This window comes from Amphibalanus amphitrite, unplaced genomic scaffold (genome assembly GCF_019059575.1).
Source record: "Amphibalanus amphitrite isolate SeventyFive unplaced genomic scaffold, NRLGWU_Aamphi_draft 002199F_arrow, whole genome shotgun sequence".
Taxonomy (NCBI): domain Eukaryota; kingdom Metazoa; phylum Arthropoda; class Thecostraca; order Balanomorpha; family Balanidae; genus Amphibalanus; species Amphibalanus amphitrite.
In genome coordinates this window covers 35,670-51,821 of record NW_024883690.1, presented here as the reverse complement: position 1 = coordinate 51,821, position 16,152 = coordinate 35,670, and the positions used below count along the sequence as shown (strand labels likewise).

The window sequence follows — 16,152 nt, the reverse complement described above, 5'->3', positions numbered from 1 at the left end:
TTTTATTTGAGTTTTTAATGACGTCAATAGCAAAGAAGTGGCAAAAAATTGTGTCTCTACAAACAGCCATAGAAATTATAATTAATAAATAATGAGGCTAAACAGTTAAAAACTTGCTCTCAAACAAAGATTCAGTATCAAATTTTTACAATTTCAGAAAAAGACGTCATTTTATTAGTAAAGTCAACAGCTCGCGTAAGAAATATCGTGTTCCGGGTTTTCACCGTCATGTGAATTAACCGTAAGTACGGTTTATCTCCCTTATAATCTAATTCCATTGGCTTCGTTGATCAGCATTTTCTGTTAGCGGTCACTCACATACCAGTTAGAACATAAAGCGGCAGTTTTATATTATGTAATTGGACTTGCCGAAAATCCAGAAAAAGAGTTATTTTAGAAAATATTTTATGAAGTCTTTACCTGCCTTTACCTAGGTTTATTTCTTTTCTATTACCTGAAAGAATTATTGAACGCTTGTCTTCAATAGCTATAAGGTGCTCTCCTAATGACCAGGTGAGATGATTTGAGAGGGATGTGACAATGCAACATGTTGCATTTTCTGAAACTGTCAAGCTCTTGATGATGAAGGAACAATTGGTACCTATAATTAGTATTCTGTACCGGAGCGCAAACTCCCCTACGGCTACGGCAAATGATAAAACCATTAAAGGTTTTCAAAGGCTTCACCACTTTCAATGTTGCTAGGCATTCTTTGCATGATTTTACAGGCTAGACTGCTTATCAGAATGTAAGATTAAGGATTTAAAATTTTATATTTGAGTATAGTCGACTACAAAATGATGTCCCACTTTTCACATGCAATTATTTGCCTGAAGTGGTAGGCTGTGCCGCATCACACGGGCTGAGTTCACAACTATAGTTTTGTCCCAATGCTTACAATCGACACGGTTAATTGCGTAATAAACGGCACAACTTAGCGCTCCGGTCAACTGATAGCTTCTGAGGAGTGGAACATCATTCTGTAGTCGACTATACTTTAGATTGAGCTTGAAATCTCACAGCCGTGGCCACAGCCGTAGCCGTGTTCTTGGAGATATTTGCAGCCGCCCCGGCCAACAGCCGTGGGGCTGCAGCCAGCCGCGGCTGCAGCCGGCCGGTGCAGACCTCTACTGACCTGCGCCTCTGCCGTGTCGTGCGGCGGCGAGCCGAGCGGGCCATCGTCCCTGGTCGAATAACCGGCAGCTGACAAATCTGGGGACATAGCACACACCTAGTCAAACAAAATTATTGACTGTAGTATACATCATACCTACACAGCCGTCAGCGAGTCAAACTTATACAGGGTGTTGCAAAGAAAGCGAGTCCCCTAACTAATATTGTCTTTATCTCCAAAACAGTATGTCCTACAACAGTCCTACGATAATGAGAGACCCCTTATTGGAAAAAACATTCAATTTCGGTTCCAATAGGCTACTAGCGTGTCTTTGAAGGAATACGTATTACACCGAACGACGACCAAAACAAAATATGTTGCGAGATCGGGTGAAATACGGCGACGGCGGTAAACGTGTATTGCTGACGGCAACGTCCGACCGATATTCGAGTGGTCAAAATAAAATAATAATTGCTTATTACTTATTTGCTGAAATAGTAATTAGTTGAATAGTTATTGGTTTAACTAGTTCACTTATTCAGTTTCCAATTTATTAAATAAAAATTCACGTGCGAAGAATGAATAAATGCACACTGGCGGTTCCAGGGGGAAAGGTTACGGGGCCAAAGCCCCCCAAAAGCCTGTAAGGGGGCAACATATATTTTGACCCCCCCACCCAAAAAAAAAAACGCATCAAGAAAATGAATGTGAAAAGGTAGCGTAGTAGATACCAACTAGAATCAGCAGCATGATTCAATAGCATAGAGAAGCTACCGTATGTTCACTATCTTAAAAAGTCTGTGCCACTAGCTAATCCGGCCGTTTTTAAAGGGAGGGGCCAAAGCCGGCCAAGAAGTCATTGGTCTCCGATGGTCAACAATGAAAAAATCCCCATTTTGATATAATCGGCTAATTGGGATAAGGAATGAGAATGTATTGACTCATCTTGCATGCATGTCGTCATCTTTTGTGAATTGTGGTCCAGTGAATATTCTGAAGGGAAGGATTCGATTTGGAAAAGGGGGAAATCATGTTTTGGCCGCCCCCAGGGGGACGACGACCGGGACTTTGACCCGGTTGCCCCCCCCCCCTCCCCTCTGGATCCGCCAGTGTCTGTGAGCTTGATAAAAGCGTTGTCAGGTCTGTCTTCACCCGAAAAGGTTTTATTGAATACCTATCGATCGACGTGTGAAGTTAACAAACTTCCTCTGGGGCCTGACCTGACCTGACCCGGCAATTTTTCATTGACAGAATGTGCGCATGGACTAGAACACTCACCGAATTTGCGTTGAACAACTTGCTTTGTTTGGTAATGATACATCATACAAGAAACATATTTCGCCCCTTCCCGCGAATAACGGCAAGATGAAAAAAGGTAAGAGATGAGGTAAGAAATGAGGCTGGGGGATCCGTGCTATCGTAAGTTATATCGGACGTGGCTGCGATACTTCTCTCGGTATGAAACTTCTCTCGATCGGAAGAAAATCGGAGCGACCCATCGGAACTACGTTATACGTAAGCTTTTTCGCAGCGTTTAAATACCAGTTTTACTATGGTTTAAATGGCAGGCAGATCAGATGACTTCGTTGTACCATGTCGATAAGGTCGAATTCCCCAATCGTCTATATTGTAAAAGTTAGTGGTGTCAATCGGTTACCAAAATTTCGGTATACCGATACCGAACCAATACCGATTTGGTATTCGGTATATATACCAAAAGCATTTGGTTTTGTCGGTATTATAATAATTAACTACTACCATAAAAGATTTGAAGCATTTTTGAAAAACCTGAACTCAAATTTGATTTGCTAAATGACATTGGATGAAGAAAAAATGGCAAGCATGACACATTTCTCCCAATTGCATGATGTCCTAACAAATCGGCAAACACGTTAACTGTAATACCAAACACATCAGTCTACCATTGTTAAATGGCAACTTATCAGTGCTAGCAAATTCCAATACCAAGAGGATAATTACTTACAAAGAAAGCTAATGTGCAAGACATAAACATGTATGAATGTTAAGCTCACTGTATGCTGGAAAACATACTTGAATAACAGTGTATATAAATACCTAAAACACTTTAATTTAAATTACTTAAATAGACTTAAATTACCTTACTCAAAATTTCCAAAACATTTATGAGCAACAAATTTGACTTTGTTTTGAGGAGTCCGTGATTGATCTTGACCCTGTCTTGCTCTACATTTCACTGCAATGCAAGTACATTATCCAAAACAAATGGTGTCCTCTATCGAAAATCCTAGTGCCAAAATACGGGGAATCCATCAGGGGGGCCACAAATAAAAAAAACAGTATGCCCTCAGGGCACAATCGACGAACTTTGAAAACCCTACTTCTAGCCGTCAAAACAGCTAAAAATGCACGTCATTCGAAAGAGGACAAAATTTTACGTACAACGGTACCAAATTTAGGGGGCTAGCGCCCCCCTGAACCGAACAAAACAGCTTCAAATGTATGGGCCCGGGAATATGCCCTCGGGGCATAAATAAACGCTTTCAACAATTTCAGGCCTATAACATCGACAAAATCCAGCAATATGCACATCATTGGAAAGAGCGTAATTTCCCAAAAAAAAACCCAAGTAACATTTTTCGATGGGGCCCACCTGGGGCCCACGGGACCCAATTGAAATTTGGGGCCCAATGGGGCGGCCCCTACGATTTTCTTCAAAATTTGCACAGACACTCTCCTGGGCCCCCAATTCAATCTGGCTGAAGAAACCTACCGGGGAATCCAAAGGAAGGGGCCCAAAGAGGGCCTCAAAGAGGCCCTTTCTAAGTATTGCCCCTAATTTCGCGACCAACCCCGGCAATATGCACATCATTGGAAAGAGCGTAATTTCCAAAACAAAAAACCCAAGTAACATTTTTCGATGGTGCCCACCTGGGGCCCACGGGACCCAATTGAAATTTGGGGCCCAATGGGGCGGCCCCTACGATTTTCTTCAAAATTTGCACAGACACTCTCCTGGGCCCCCTCTTCAATCTGGCTGAAGAAACCTACCGGGGAATCCAAAGAAAGGGGCCCAAAGAGGGCCCCAAAGAGGCCCTTTCTAAGTATTGCCCCTAATTTCGCGACCAACCCCGGCAATATGCACATCATTGGAAAGAGCGTAATTTCCAAAATAAAAAACCAAAGTAACATTTTTCAATAGGGCCCACCTGGGGCCTACGGGACCCAATTCAAATTTGGGGCCTAATGGGGCGGCCCCTCGATTTTCTTCAAAATTTGCACAGACACTCTCCTGGGCCCCCTCTTCAATCTGGCTGAAGAAACCTACCGGGGAATCCAAAGGAAGGGGCCCAAAGAGGGCCCCAAAGAGGCCCTTTCTAAGTATTGCCCCTAATTTCGCGACCAACCCCAACAATATGCACATCATTGGAAAGAGCGTAATTTCCCAAACAAAAAACCCAAGTAACATTTTTCGATGGGGCCCACCTGGGGCCCACGGGACCCAATTGAAATTTGGGGCCCAATGGGGCGGTCCTACGATTTTCTTCAAAATTTGCACAGACACTCTCCTGGGCCCCCTCTTCAATCTGGCTGAAGAAACCTACCGGGGAAACCAAAGGAAGGGGCCCAAAGAGGGTCCCAAAGAGGCCCTTTCTAAGTATTGCCCCTAATTTCGCGACCAACCCCGGCAATATGCAGATCATTGGAAAGAGCGTAATTTCCTAAACAAAAAACCCAAGTAACATTTTTCGATAGGGCCCACCTGGAGCCCACGGGACCCAATTGAAATTTGGGGCCCAATGGGGCGGCCCCTACGATTTTCTTCAAAATTTGCACAGACACTCTCCTGGGCCCCCTCTTCAATCTGGCTGAAGAAACCTACCGGGGAATCCAAAGGAAGGGGCCCAAAGAGGGCTCCAAAGAGGCCCTTTCTAAGCATTGCCCCTAATTTCGCGACCAACCCCGGCAATATGCACATCATTGGAAAGAGTGTAATTTCCCAAACAAAAAACCCAAGTAACATTTTTTGATGGGGCCCACCTGGGGCCCACGGGACCCAATTGAAATTTGGGGCCCAATGGGGCGGCCCCTACGATTTTCTTCAAAATTTGCACAGACACTCTCCTGGGCCCCTCTTCAATCTGGCTGAAGAAACCTACCGGGGAATCCAAAGGAAGGGGCCCAAAGAGGGCCCCAAAGAGGCCCTTTCTATGTATTGTCCCTAATTTCGCGGCCAACCCCGGCAATATGCACATCATTGGAAAGAGCGTAATTTCCTAAACAAAAAACACAAGTAACATTTTTCGATGGGGCCCACCTGGGGCCCACGGGACCCAATTGAAATTTGGGGCCCAATGGGGCGGCCCCTACGATTTTCTTCAAAATTTGCACAGACACTCTCCTGGCCCCCTCTTCAACCTGGCTGAAGAAACCTACCAGGTAATCCAAAGGAAGGGGCCCAAAGAGGGCCCCAAAGAGGCCCTTTCTAAGTATTGCCCCTAATTTCGCGACCAACCCCAACAATATGCACATCATTGGAAAGAGCGTAATTTCCCAAACAAAAAACCCAAGTAACATTTTTCGATGGGGCCCACCTGGGGCCCACGGGACCCAATTGAAATTTGGGGCCCAATGGGGCGGTCCTACGATTTTCTTCAAAATTTGCACAGACACTCTCCTGGGCCCCCTCTTCAATCTGGCTGAAGAAACCTACCGGGGAATCCAAAGGAAGGGGCCAAAGAGGGCCTCAAAGAGGCCCTTTCTAAGTATTGCCCCTAATTTCGCGACCAACCCCGGCAATATGCACATCATTGGAAAGAGCGTAATTTCCAAAACAAAAAACCCAAGTAACATTTTTCGATGGTGCCCACCTGGGGCCCACGGGACCCAATTGAAATTTGGGGCCCAATGGGGCGGCCCCTACGATTTTCTTCAAAATTTGCACAGACACTCTCCTGGGCCCCCTCTTCAATCTGGCTGAAGAAACCTACCGGGGAATCCAAAGAAAGGGGCCCAAAGAGGGCCCCAAAGAGGCCCTTTCTAAGTATTGCCCCTAATTTCGCGACCAACCCCGGCAATATGCACATCATTGGAAAGAGCGTAATTTCCAAAATAAAAAACCAAAGTAACATTTTTCAATAGGGCCCACCTGGGGCCTACGGGACCCAATTCAAATTTGGGGCCTAATGGGGCGGCCCCTCGATTTTCTTCAAAATTTGCACAGACACTCTCCTGGGCCCCCTCTTCAATCTGGCTGAAGAAACCTACCGGGGAATCCAAAGGAAGGGGCCCAAAGAGGGCCCCAAAGAGGCCCTTTCTAAGTATTGCCCCTAATTTCGCGACCAACCCCAACAATATGCACATCATTGGAAAGAGCGTAATTTCCCAAACAAAAAACCCAAGTAACATTTTTCGATGGGGCCCACCTGGGGCCCACGGGACCCAATTGAAATTTGGGGCCCAATGGGGCGGTCCTACGATTTTCTTCAAAATTTGCACAGACACTCTCCTGGGCCCCCTCTTCAATCTGGCTGAAGAAACCTACCGGGGAAACCAAAGGAAGGGGCCCAAAGAGGGTCCCAAAGAGGCCCTTTCTAAGTATTGCCCCTAATTTCGCGACCAACCCCGGCAATATGCAGATCATTGGAAAGAGCGTAATTTCCTAAACAAAAAACCCAAGTAACATTTTTCGATAGGGCCCACCTGGAGCCCACGGGACCCAATTGAAATTTGGGGCCCAATGGGGCGGCCCCTACGATTTTCTTCAAAATTTGCACAGACACTCTCCTGGGCCCCCTCTTCAATCTGGCTGAAGAAACCTACCGGGGAATCCAAAGGAAGGGGCCCAAAGAGGGCTCCAAAGAGGCCCTTTCTAAGCATTGCCCCTAATTTCGCGACCAACCCCGGCAATATGCACATCATTGGAAAGAGTGTAATTTCCCAAACAAAAAACCCAAGTAACATTTTTTGATGGGGCCCACCTGGGGCCCACGGGACCCAATTGAAATTTGGGGCCCAATGGGGCGGCCCCTACGATTTTCTTCAAAATTTGCACAGACACTCTCCTGGGCCCCCTCTTCAATCTGGCTGAAGAAACCTACCGGGGAATCCAAAGGAAGGGGCCCAAAGAGGGCCCCAAAGAGGCCCTTTCTATGTATTGTCCCTAATTTCGCGGCCAACCCCGGCAATATGCACATCATTGGAAAGAGCGTAATTTCCTAAACAAAAAACACAAGTAACATTTTTCGATGGGGCCCACCTGGGGCCCACGGGACCCAATTGAAATTTGGGGCCCAATGGGGCGGCCCCTACGATTTTCTTCAAAATTTGCACAGACACTCTCCTGGGCCCCCTCTTCAACCTGGCTGAAGAAACCTACCAGGTAATCCAAAGGAAGGGGCCCAAAGAGGGCCCCAAAGAGGCCCTTTCTAAGTATTGCCCCTAATTTCGCGACCAACCCCGGCAATATGCACATCATTGGAAAGAGCGTAATATCCCAAACACAAAACCCAAGTATTATTTTTCGATGGGGCCCACCTGGGGCCCACGGGACCCAATTGAAATTTGGGGCCCAATGGGGCGGCCCCTGCGATTTTCTTCAAAATTTGCACAGACACTCTCCTGGGCCCCTTCTTCAATCTGGCTGAAGAAACCTACCGGGGAATCCAAAGGAAGGGGCCCAAAGAGGGCCCCAAAGAGGCCCTTTCTAAGCATTGCCCCTAGTTTCGCGACCAACCCCGGCAATATGCACATCATTGGAAAGAGCGTAATTTCCCAAACAAAAAAAAAACCAAGTAACATTTTTCGATGGGGCCTACCTGGGGCCCACCGGACCCAATTGAAATTTGGGGCCCAATGGGGCGGCCCCTACGATTTTCTTCAAAATTTGCACAGACACTCTCCTGGGCCCCCTCTTCACATCATTGGGCCGATTGGTCCCTTGACCTGCCCTCCGAGGTCACTGAGACCTTGGTACCGCAGTCTGCAAGCCACTTCGTATGACATTCATGACCACAAATGTCGTTTGGGGTCTCTTGACACGATTGAATTATTGGTATCACACTGCTTCAGCATAGGCAGCATAGGTACCAAGTAAAACGTCCTTTGGGCGACAAACGAGCGAGCGAAAGGGCGAGCCTTGCACGTGTGGCATTGCGGGGGGATACTTCCAACTGACTTGTGCACTGCACCTTACTAACCGGTTTCTAGCGATGTGCCAAATGTGAGTCCAATCGGCCCAGCCGTTCTAGAGATCTGGAAGCGGCACCCTGCACGTGCGCACGTGCCAACTAGGTCCCAATTCCCAACTGACTTTTGCACGGCACCCTACTAACCGGTCCCTAACCGTGTACCAAATTTGAGCGTAATCAATCCAGCCGTTCTCGAGATCTGGAATCGATCCCTGCACGTGCGCACGTGCAGCAGCACCCCAAATGTCTGTGGCACATGGAAAGACATTGTCTAGTGGGTGCCTACTTGTATGCTAAGTTTCAGCGTATTCAGCCCAGTAGTCACCGAGATATTGCAATGCTGCAGAAGTGACACCTCTTCGTTTTGCACGTTGCACGTGCATAAGGGTTCACCCATATGTATCGAAAATAGTCAAATTCTTGGTGGAAGGAATGAAGCTACCCTACAAAAATTACCGCAAGTGAATCGGTCCAGTGGTTGTGGAAATATAATCTTCACAAAAGAGTCTAGTCGCAAATCACAAAATACCTCACGCAATTTGCAACGTGTCATCAAAACATGCTGCAATGTGGAAGTGACCAGCCGCGAACCTGGGACCTTTGAATAGGGTTGGGACCTATCTGCATGCTCTGCATGTTTTGGTAAAATAAAAAAGCTCAGAATTTTTAATGATTTAATTTAAAATCACTTTGTTAAAAAAATGCCTAGTTAGTTCAGAAATTAATTATTTGTGGCTGAAAACGACTTGCTTCTGATTGGTCGGGCTAATCATGACGTCACATGTAGGTATATAACTGTCTGTATATTTGGCGCAGTTGAGACATACATTTTCTATGTATTTTCCTATGGTAAATCGGAGTGATTGGTCGTGTTTTCAGTGTCTCTTTATTTTGCGCTGGTATTGCGTGGCTAAGAAGTTTTATCAAGAATGGCATATACTAAAATGTTCCTTTAATAATGGAGCTTCAATATCTGTGAGCTTTATTGGCAAGCGAAAACTGATTTCGCTGTTATTTTATCTGGAAATTACTCATTTTTTTAGGTCAATATTCAAAATATTTTACGGGAACAAGTTGGCACTTTTCTTGATTTTTGCACTCAAATCGCGTGCGATTCAACTGTATTGGAACTTGCAAAGAAGCTTGGTGATTAATTAACTGTGTTGTTATGGCACTGTTTGCAAAGCATGGATAATGAAACTGTGCCAAAGACTTAGCTACATAGCAATGCCTCAAGTAATACGCAGGAGGGACAGAATTCAGAGTCCGATCGAGAAGAATCGGTGCAAATGCTACGAAGACCAGGCAGCTCTGATACAAGCTAGTCGTCTCACTACTCTCACTCCATTAGACCAGCTGATTCCTGACAGCACCGACTCGGATGCAAAGATGGAGCTCATCTTCCAAGCCAGAAACCAGTTCTTTGATGGAAGATGTGATGCTGCCTCTGTCTCTGCTTTGTTGGCCACTTTGGACGGGGCGGAGCTCCGCTCCTTGCGTGAGCGGTTATTCGCCTGTCATCCAGAAATAGTTCCTTCGTTTGCTGGCCGTTCCCTGATTAGGTGCAATACGGGGAGCTGTAATCAGGGAAGTAACTTTCCATATGAAAGGGGTGCAGGTGCACCCCCGTCCCCCATCCACTAGAAGTGCACCCCCATAGGCTAAGCGGCGCCCCACACGCCGCCCCACACGATTAGCTCTAGAGCAGATGGCGAGGGTGATTTCTCGGCTACATTCCATCTCGGCGTCGTCATGCTTGTGGGCTTGGAAAGCGTCCAGTCGTATGTAGGGTAGTGTAGGGGTAGGGTTGAGTTCAATAAGGTCCTTACATTTGAAAGGTTTGAACAACCCGCAATCAGCACAACATACCACAAGTTAAATAAAAAACTACCCAACTCCGCCCAACTAATATTAATAAACATTACAGCCAAACTAATGGCCTAAATAAAAATATATCTCAAATCCTAACAGTTATCGCGGGTGATGGCGCCATGAGTTGCTATTATCCAAAACAGATGCAAATAAACATGTTTGTATGTCCTATGTATGTTTGTTTTAAAAACGTTGCAGCGGCGCTGGGAACTGCAGTCTTAGATCTGGGTATGTTTGGCATCTGCAACTCTTCATATACACATTAACCCTATTTCGGACGGGGAGACCTTTCAGGATTTTCTTGTACAATTGCCAAACGCCGCGAGACATTAAGCTCATATTTGGTGACTTCCTAAATGCTCATTGCGCACATCTCAGCAAAAAAAAAAAATGCCGGGTCAGGTCAGGTCAGGTAACCAGAGCGGGTTTGTTGACCCCACCTCAGAAAAGTTTGCAAACACGTCAGAGCTTGAGTTTTTCACGAAGTTATTTCCTCTCATCAAGTCTTCAAAACAGTACCTGCAGTATGTGTCGTTTGTATATCTCAGAATTTTTGATCTGTGACCTGAGGTTAGGTCAGAGCCGTGACCTTTACATTGCAAGCCGATGGAAAAGTATTGAAATGCGACCTGCACCTCGAGTAAACGAGTCAAAACCACCCAATTCTTTAAGAATTATGACAAGTTATCTTATCTGTAATGATCCAGGTGCCATTTACTGACAGGGACACCGGAGAGGGTTATCTGAGCCGAGATCATGTGAGGTGATATCTACCATACATCAATGCTCACAATACTTACAATATTGACAATGCTTTTGCTTACAACACTTACAATACTTACGATGAGACCAGCAAGCACTCTGCCGTTACAGTTCTAACTTCTGTTTCGAAAAACGACGTTACACACATTCGCTGCCAGCATAACATGTATTGTTTGACAGTAACAAAATACAATTGACATCTGAACCCCAAACGGACCGCCATCCACTCAAATTTTATAACCCTGACCGGTCAGGGGGCGAATGGAGGTCATTTCCTGGGCATTACACTCAGCCCTTGCACAAAATATCTCACCTCACAGTAATCATTACAACAACAGCACCGACTTGATAGTGGATTTCAAAGTACTTGCATCAGCTCTTCCTGCTATAGCAGACGATCATCTCCTCAGGGTAATGTTGTTCGGGACATGAACGAAGATCGTTTTCGGAGTTTCATAAGTGCTACTGCAACAGCCTGGCACAAAACAGGACTTGTACGCTCTTCTCTGCACTTTGCCCTTCAGTATATCACAAAAGAATTGTTTAGAATCCATCTTACGCTTCTTTCACAGTCTCCCTTGCCACCGTAGGGCGTAGATAGATTGCTGTTGCTGGTAAGTTAAGGCACGTTAGATAGAAATTACCTCGGTTCTCAACGCCTTAAGTTATTTTCATAAAAAAGAACAAATAAATGATCAATAAGATGACAGGAATGTAAACATTTTAATCGTAAAGTAGTCCAAATATTGAAATGAGCTTTTGCTTTTCAGCATCCTCCGATTCATCATCTTTATCATTTGAAAATTCGAGGTACATAAAATGTTTATCACGCGCTCATGTTAAGTGGGAATATAGTACACGGCAGACACATCAATTTTTGACACTGAACATTTCATCCGTAAATGTTTTAGCATAATTTAAAGTTAAAAACAGCGCGAATGGCAGAGTGAAGCAAACAACATCTTTCACCCATTGACATAACATGTAATCTGTGGTGCGCCAGATGCGCCATTATTTGTCAACCGCAGAAGGTGACATGTGACGTAACAGCATCAAGAGCATCTTTTTTCAAGAACTTTTCAAAACAAGTTTCCTATCTTTCTTCCCCCATTTCTCTCAGCTTATTGATTTTATGAGGCAATGGTATGCACCGTAAATTCTGTGAAAATAGTTTGATCATTTTCATGCATTCTTAAAAAATCGAGTTCCCAACCCCATTGCGAAGCGAGTTTGCTAACCATTATGCCAAGAAAAGAAGAGGGCGCCATTTGTTTATGCCGTTGCCATGGAGACGACGCCGTACGGCGCCGATGCGGCCTGGATGCGGCAAGCTTGCGGCAGCCGCATCTCGCCGCATCTCGGTGCATCCTGCCGCATTGAGCCGTATCGTGACGTGCCGCACCGCATCGCGACGTGCCGCATCATGCCGCACCGCAACCGTACCGCATGAAAAATGCACTCGTGTGGGGCGGCCCTAAGTAGCCGCCGCCATCAAGGCTGCCATTGTGGAAGAGATGACACGTGACACGTGTCAATGATTCCGTAAAATATGGACATTTTACTTAGCTTTCATCGCGATATCATTACATTGGTGTCTGATATCTATCAGTGTGCCTCGTAAGTAATTATTTATCAAGATTTGTTGTGTTAAACATTTGTTTATGAAGAAAAATTGGCTGCGTCAGTATCGTCACCATCGCTACTTGGGTTGAACTGAGCCGTGTTCGGGCAGCGCATCTTTTTTTTTTTTTTGCTCCGCCAGCCTAAAGCCAGTCTGGAGCCGGGGGTCATAACATCTGGCAATTTTGGCCAGGAACAAAGTTTTACGTTAAGCCGGTTTACGTGAACCCGGAAGCAATAGCAACGTGGGAGCCTATCCTTAGCGTGTATGAGCAAATCTAATGGGGAACTTACTTTTGCCGAAGTGCCGAAAAAGCCGGAACAAAAACACAGATGAAGAAACGGTAACATTTATTTACATCACATATTCATACACTTGTTTAAGGTGTCAGTGTACTGGTGTGGGGTGTATTGTCAGGGAAAAAGTCCTAAATAACAAAAAACCTGACGCCTATTGCAAAGGGGAAAACCCCGCGCTGAAGCCAAAGAGCGCAGGGAAAAAACCCCTACAGTTGTTTAATCTAATGTGTAGGAGGTAGAAGGGAAGGGATAATGACGGCCCCGTGCTGGGGAGGGGCGCCCGGCGACCACAGGCGTAAACACCTTGGCCGCCAGGGTTAGCATTTACACATATTCAAAAGGCACCGTTGGACAAACTGTAGGAGCGCATAGCTGCAATATCAGGCTATGGAAATTTCCTCATGTTTAGGGCACAAATTATGGAGGGGCAAGAATATACGTTTGTCCCTCCTCCAGAAGTTTCTTAGGGAACGATGCCTCCTCTGCCGCTCCGTACCTATCCGATAATCCGACGCCCCTGTAAACGTTCACTGAAGGCCTGGGTTGCCGCTGCGTCACGTTGACGCTTATAATGTCTCCAAAACTAGGTTGAAGAGAGGAAAACGTGAATTGAACGCGAACACTTGTCATTTAAGAAGGGCAACGTATGATAAAGTATATGGGCATCTGGTTACATCTTCAGATGATCGAACAGAATAATCAGGTATATGTTTCTTGTCTAGGTTTTGTCACAAATTATGGGGGGGGGGGGCAAAAAGATACTTTTGCCCCCCCACGAGTTTGCCAGGGGGGCAGCTGCCCCCCTGCCCCCCGAATCCGCCGCCCCTGAACGAGAATGTGAATATTAATATTATAATTTAGAAGACAAAGCGAAATAATGACTTGAATAAACGAGATGATGGAAAAGGGAGGGAAATGCACCGGTCTGTTGTTTGAAACAACCCAACCCGCGCGCAATTCGGATCGGAGCAACCTAACTAATGCGGACCGTGGCAGAACACGTCCGCACCCGTCGGAGCCTAGTCGCCGAATGTGTTTTTTTTTTTTTTGAATTTTGCTCCCGACAGGCCGAGGCCCTGGTCGGGGTAGGGGACGGCAGCGCATCCTATTGTAAAATTTTGCACTACGCATGCGCAGTTGGGGTCCTCGGGTGCTAAGCTCCGCCCTTCGGCATATGACGTCACACGTGTGACATAACCTCGAGCAAAATCTTTCAGTTTTGCGCAAGAAGAAAATAGTAGCTTCAGGAGGCGAACGTGGCCCAGATTAAAGTTTACCCTCTCATATTTCTGATTGCAAGTGGTTAGTATGGTGTTTTTTTTTTTGCTATCATTATCTTTCTTTTCAGTGGCACATTGGTATTGACCACATTTGAACGCATTTTACTCAGGTATTGAACGAAACCCACCAGTCCATCCGCGCCACGGTTCGCCGCGCGTCGCGTGGCCCTCGGCTTTGCGTGCCGGCGGAGAGGGGGCGGAGCCAGGCGGCCGACGTCATCGCATATGTGACTTCACACTCTGCAAAATATTTTGCGCGGACCCGAACACGGCCATGTAGGTATCAGGAGTTTGTTTACATTAATGGTATAGCCCATCATTGTCAATTGGTCAACATTTTTGGATCTTTTAATTCGTTAAGTGCTTGCTGAATGTAAGGCATTTATTTTAATCGTTTAATTGTTTTTTGAATGACCTCCTTACAAAATTATACTTTTCATTCATGTATTTTTGTTTTAGATGAATTTTCGGCCACGGGCCATGATCACATGAAGTGCGAGATATTCTAAATGATGAGACTAATTATCAGAAGCTTTCGAGCAATCCCACAGCCAAAAACGAAGCAAAGACGAAACAAATCTTCAAACAAACTTGCAAAGATAAACTTCCAGAGTCACTCATCAAGGACTTGACTTCAACGAACGCGAGAACGCCGGTCTTTTATGGTCTGCCCAAAGACCATAAGCCAGGAGTCCCTCTTAGACCCATCATTTCCAGTTGCGGTGGCCCCACTGAAAAAACGTCTTGGCTACTAGAGCGAATCTTAAACCAACTTCTCGACAAGATACCTGCTCATCTAAGAAACACAGATGAGTATCTTCGCCGACTACGAGAGCAGTACCCAGAGCACCAGCTGCCCCAAGACGCCATACTTTTCAGTATAGATGTGACAAACTTGTACGGCAGCATCCCTCTCAATGATGCTGTATCTGCTGTCGCCGAGCTTCTAGCGGAGCATGAAGATGATATCGACCTGTGCGGTCTATCCACGGAGGACGTCACACGACTTCTGACTCACGTTCTGGAGAACAACACCTTCAGATTCGATGACGACCACTACAAACAGCAAGTGGGGATCGCCATGGGGAACAAAGTGGCCCCTCCTGTGGCCATCATCTTCATGCACCACTTCGAGCAGAGCGCCATCAGAAACGCGTCTCTAAAACCAGATTTCTATGGCAGGTACATTGACGATTGCATAGGAGTGTGGACACACGGTCGCGAGAACCTTCTGAGTTTCATTGACTATCTCAATTCAATTCATCCAACAATCAAATTCACTCTTGAGGACAGCTTCTCTTCTGGTAAAGTAGCCTTTCTGGACACGCTAGTAACGGTAGATAACAATTTCAAATATTCAACAGAACTGTACATCAAGCCCAATCATTCAGGCATCATCATTCACCAAACCTCATCACATCCAATGGCCACGAAAAAGGCTGTAATACGTTCAGAGTTCCTACGGGCTATGCGAGTGTCCTCTGATACAGCCGCCACCTCCCGCTCCTGTCAAAAAATACAGGACTTATTTGAAGCCAACGGCTACCGGAAACAGCTCGTGCGACGACTTCACAGAGAGGTCGCACAAAGCTATAGGGGGGACTCAGATGCAGGAGGGCAACCCTCTCGACGCAAAAAAGAACCCGACTCTCTGGACGGATACTTAACTCTTCCTTACATTGATGAAGCTGTAAACGCCAAAGTGAAATCCATCGTTAAAAAGTCAGGCCTAAACGTACGCGTAGCATGGCGTAACACTAAAACTCTCAAAAGCGCTCTAACTCGTTCAGCTTTCTCTCAGCCACAATGCCCGTCTGGCACACGGACATGTCATGCTTGTGAGTCTGGTCTTAAAGGTAAATGCTTAACTTCTGGGGTAGTCTACAAAATCACCTGTGCGCTGTGCAAAGGGGGGAGGATGTCACATACGTAGGAGAGACAAAAAGACCCATCAGGCTGCGATTTAACGAACACCTTAGAAACGCTAAAAACAAAACACCGGATACGCCCATCGGAGATCATTTTACCGCCACTC

The 16,152-nt window shown here is 45.9% G+C and overlaps 1 protein-coding gene across 1 annotated transcript in view; it reads right to left on the bottom strand.

Annotated features, from left to right (window-relative positions):
- Positions 1-1,135: 1,135 nt before the first annotated feature.
- The window catches only part of LOC122376560 (dedicator of cytokinesis protein 7-like), a gene marked incomplete at its 3' end in the record, with an annotated part of 48,120 nt that continues 33,103 nt past the window's right edge, over positions 1,136-16,152 (bottom strand). Inside the window, exon 4 of the mRNA XM_043356462.1 lies at positions 1,136-1,212. Within this exon, the coding sequence (XP_043212397.1) occupies positions 1,136-1,212 (77 nt within the window). The remainder of the gene's footprint in view (positions 1,213-16,152) is intronic.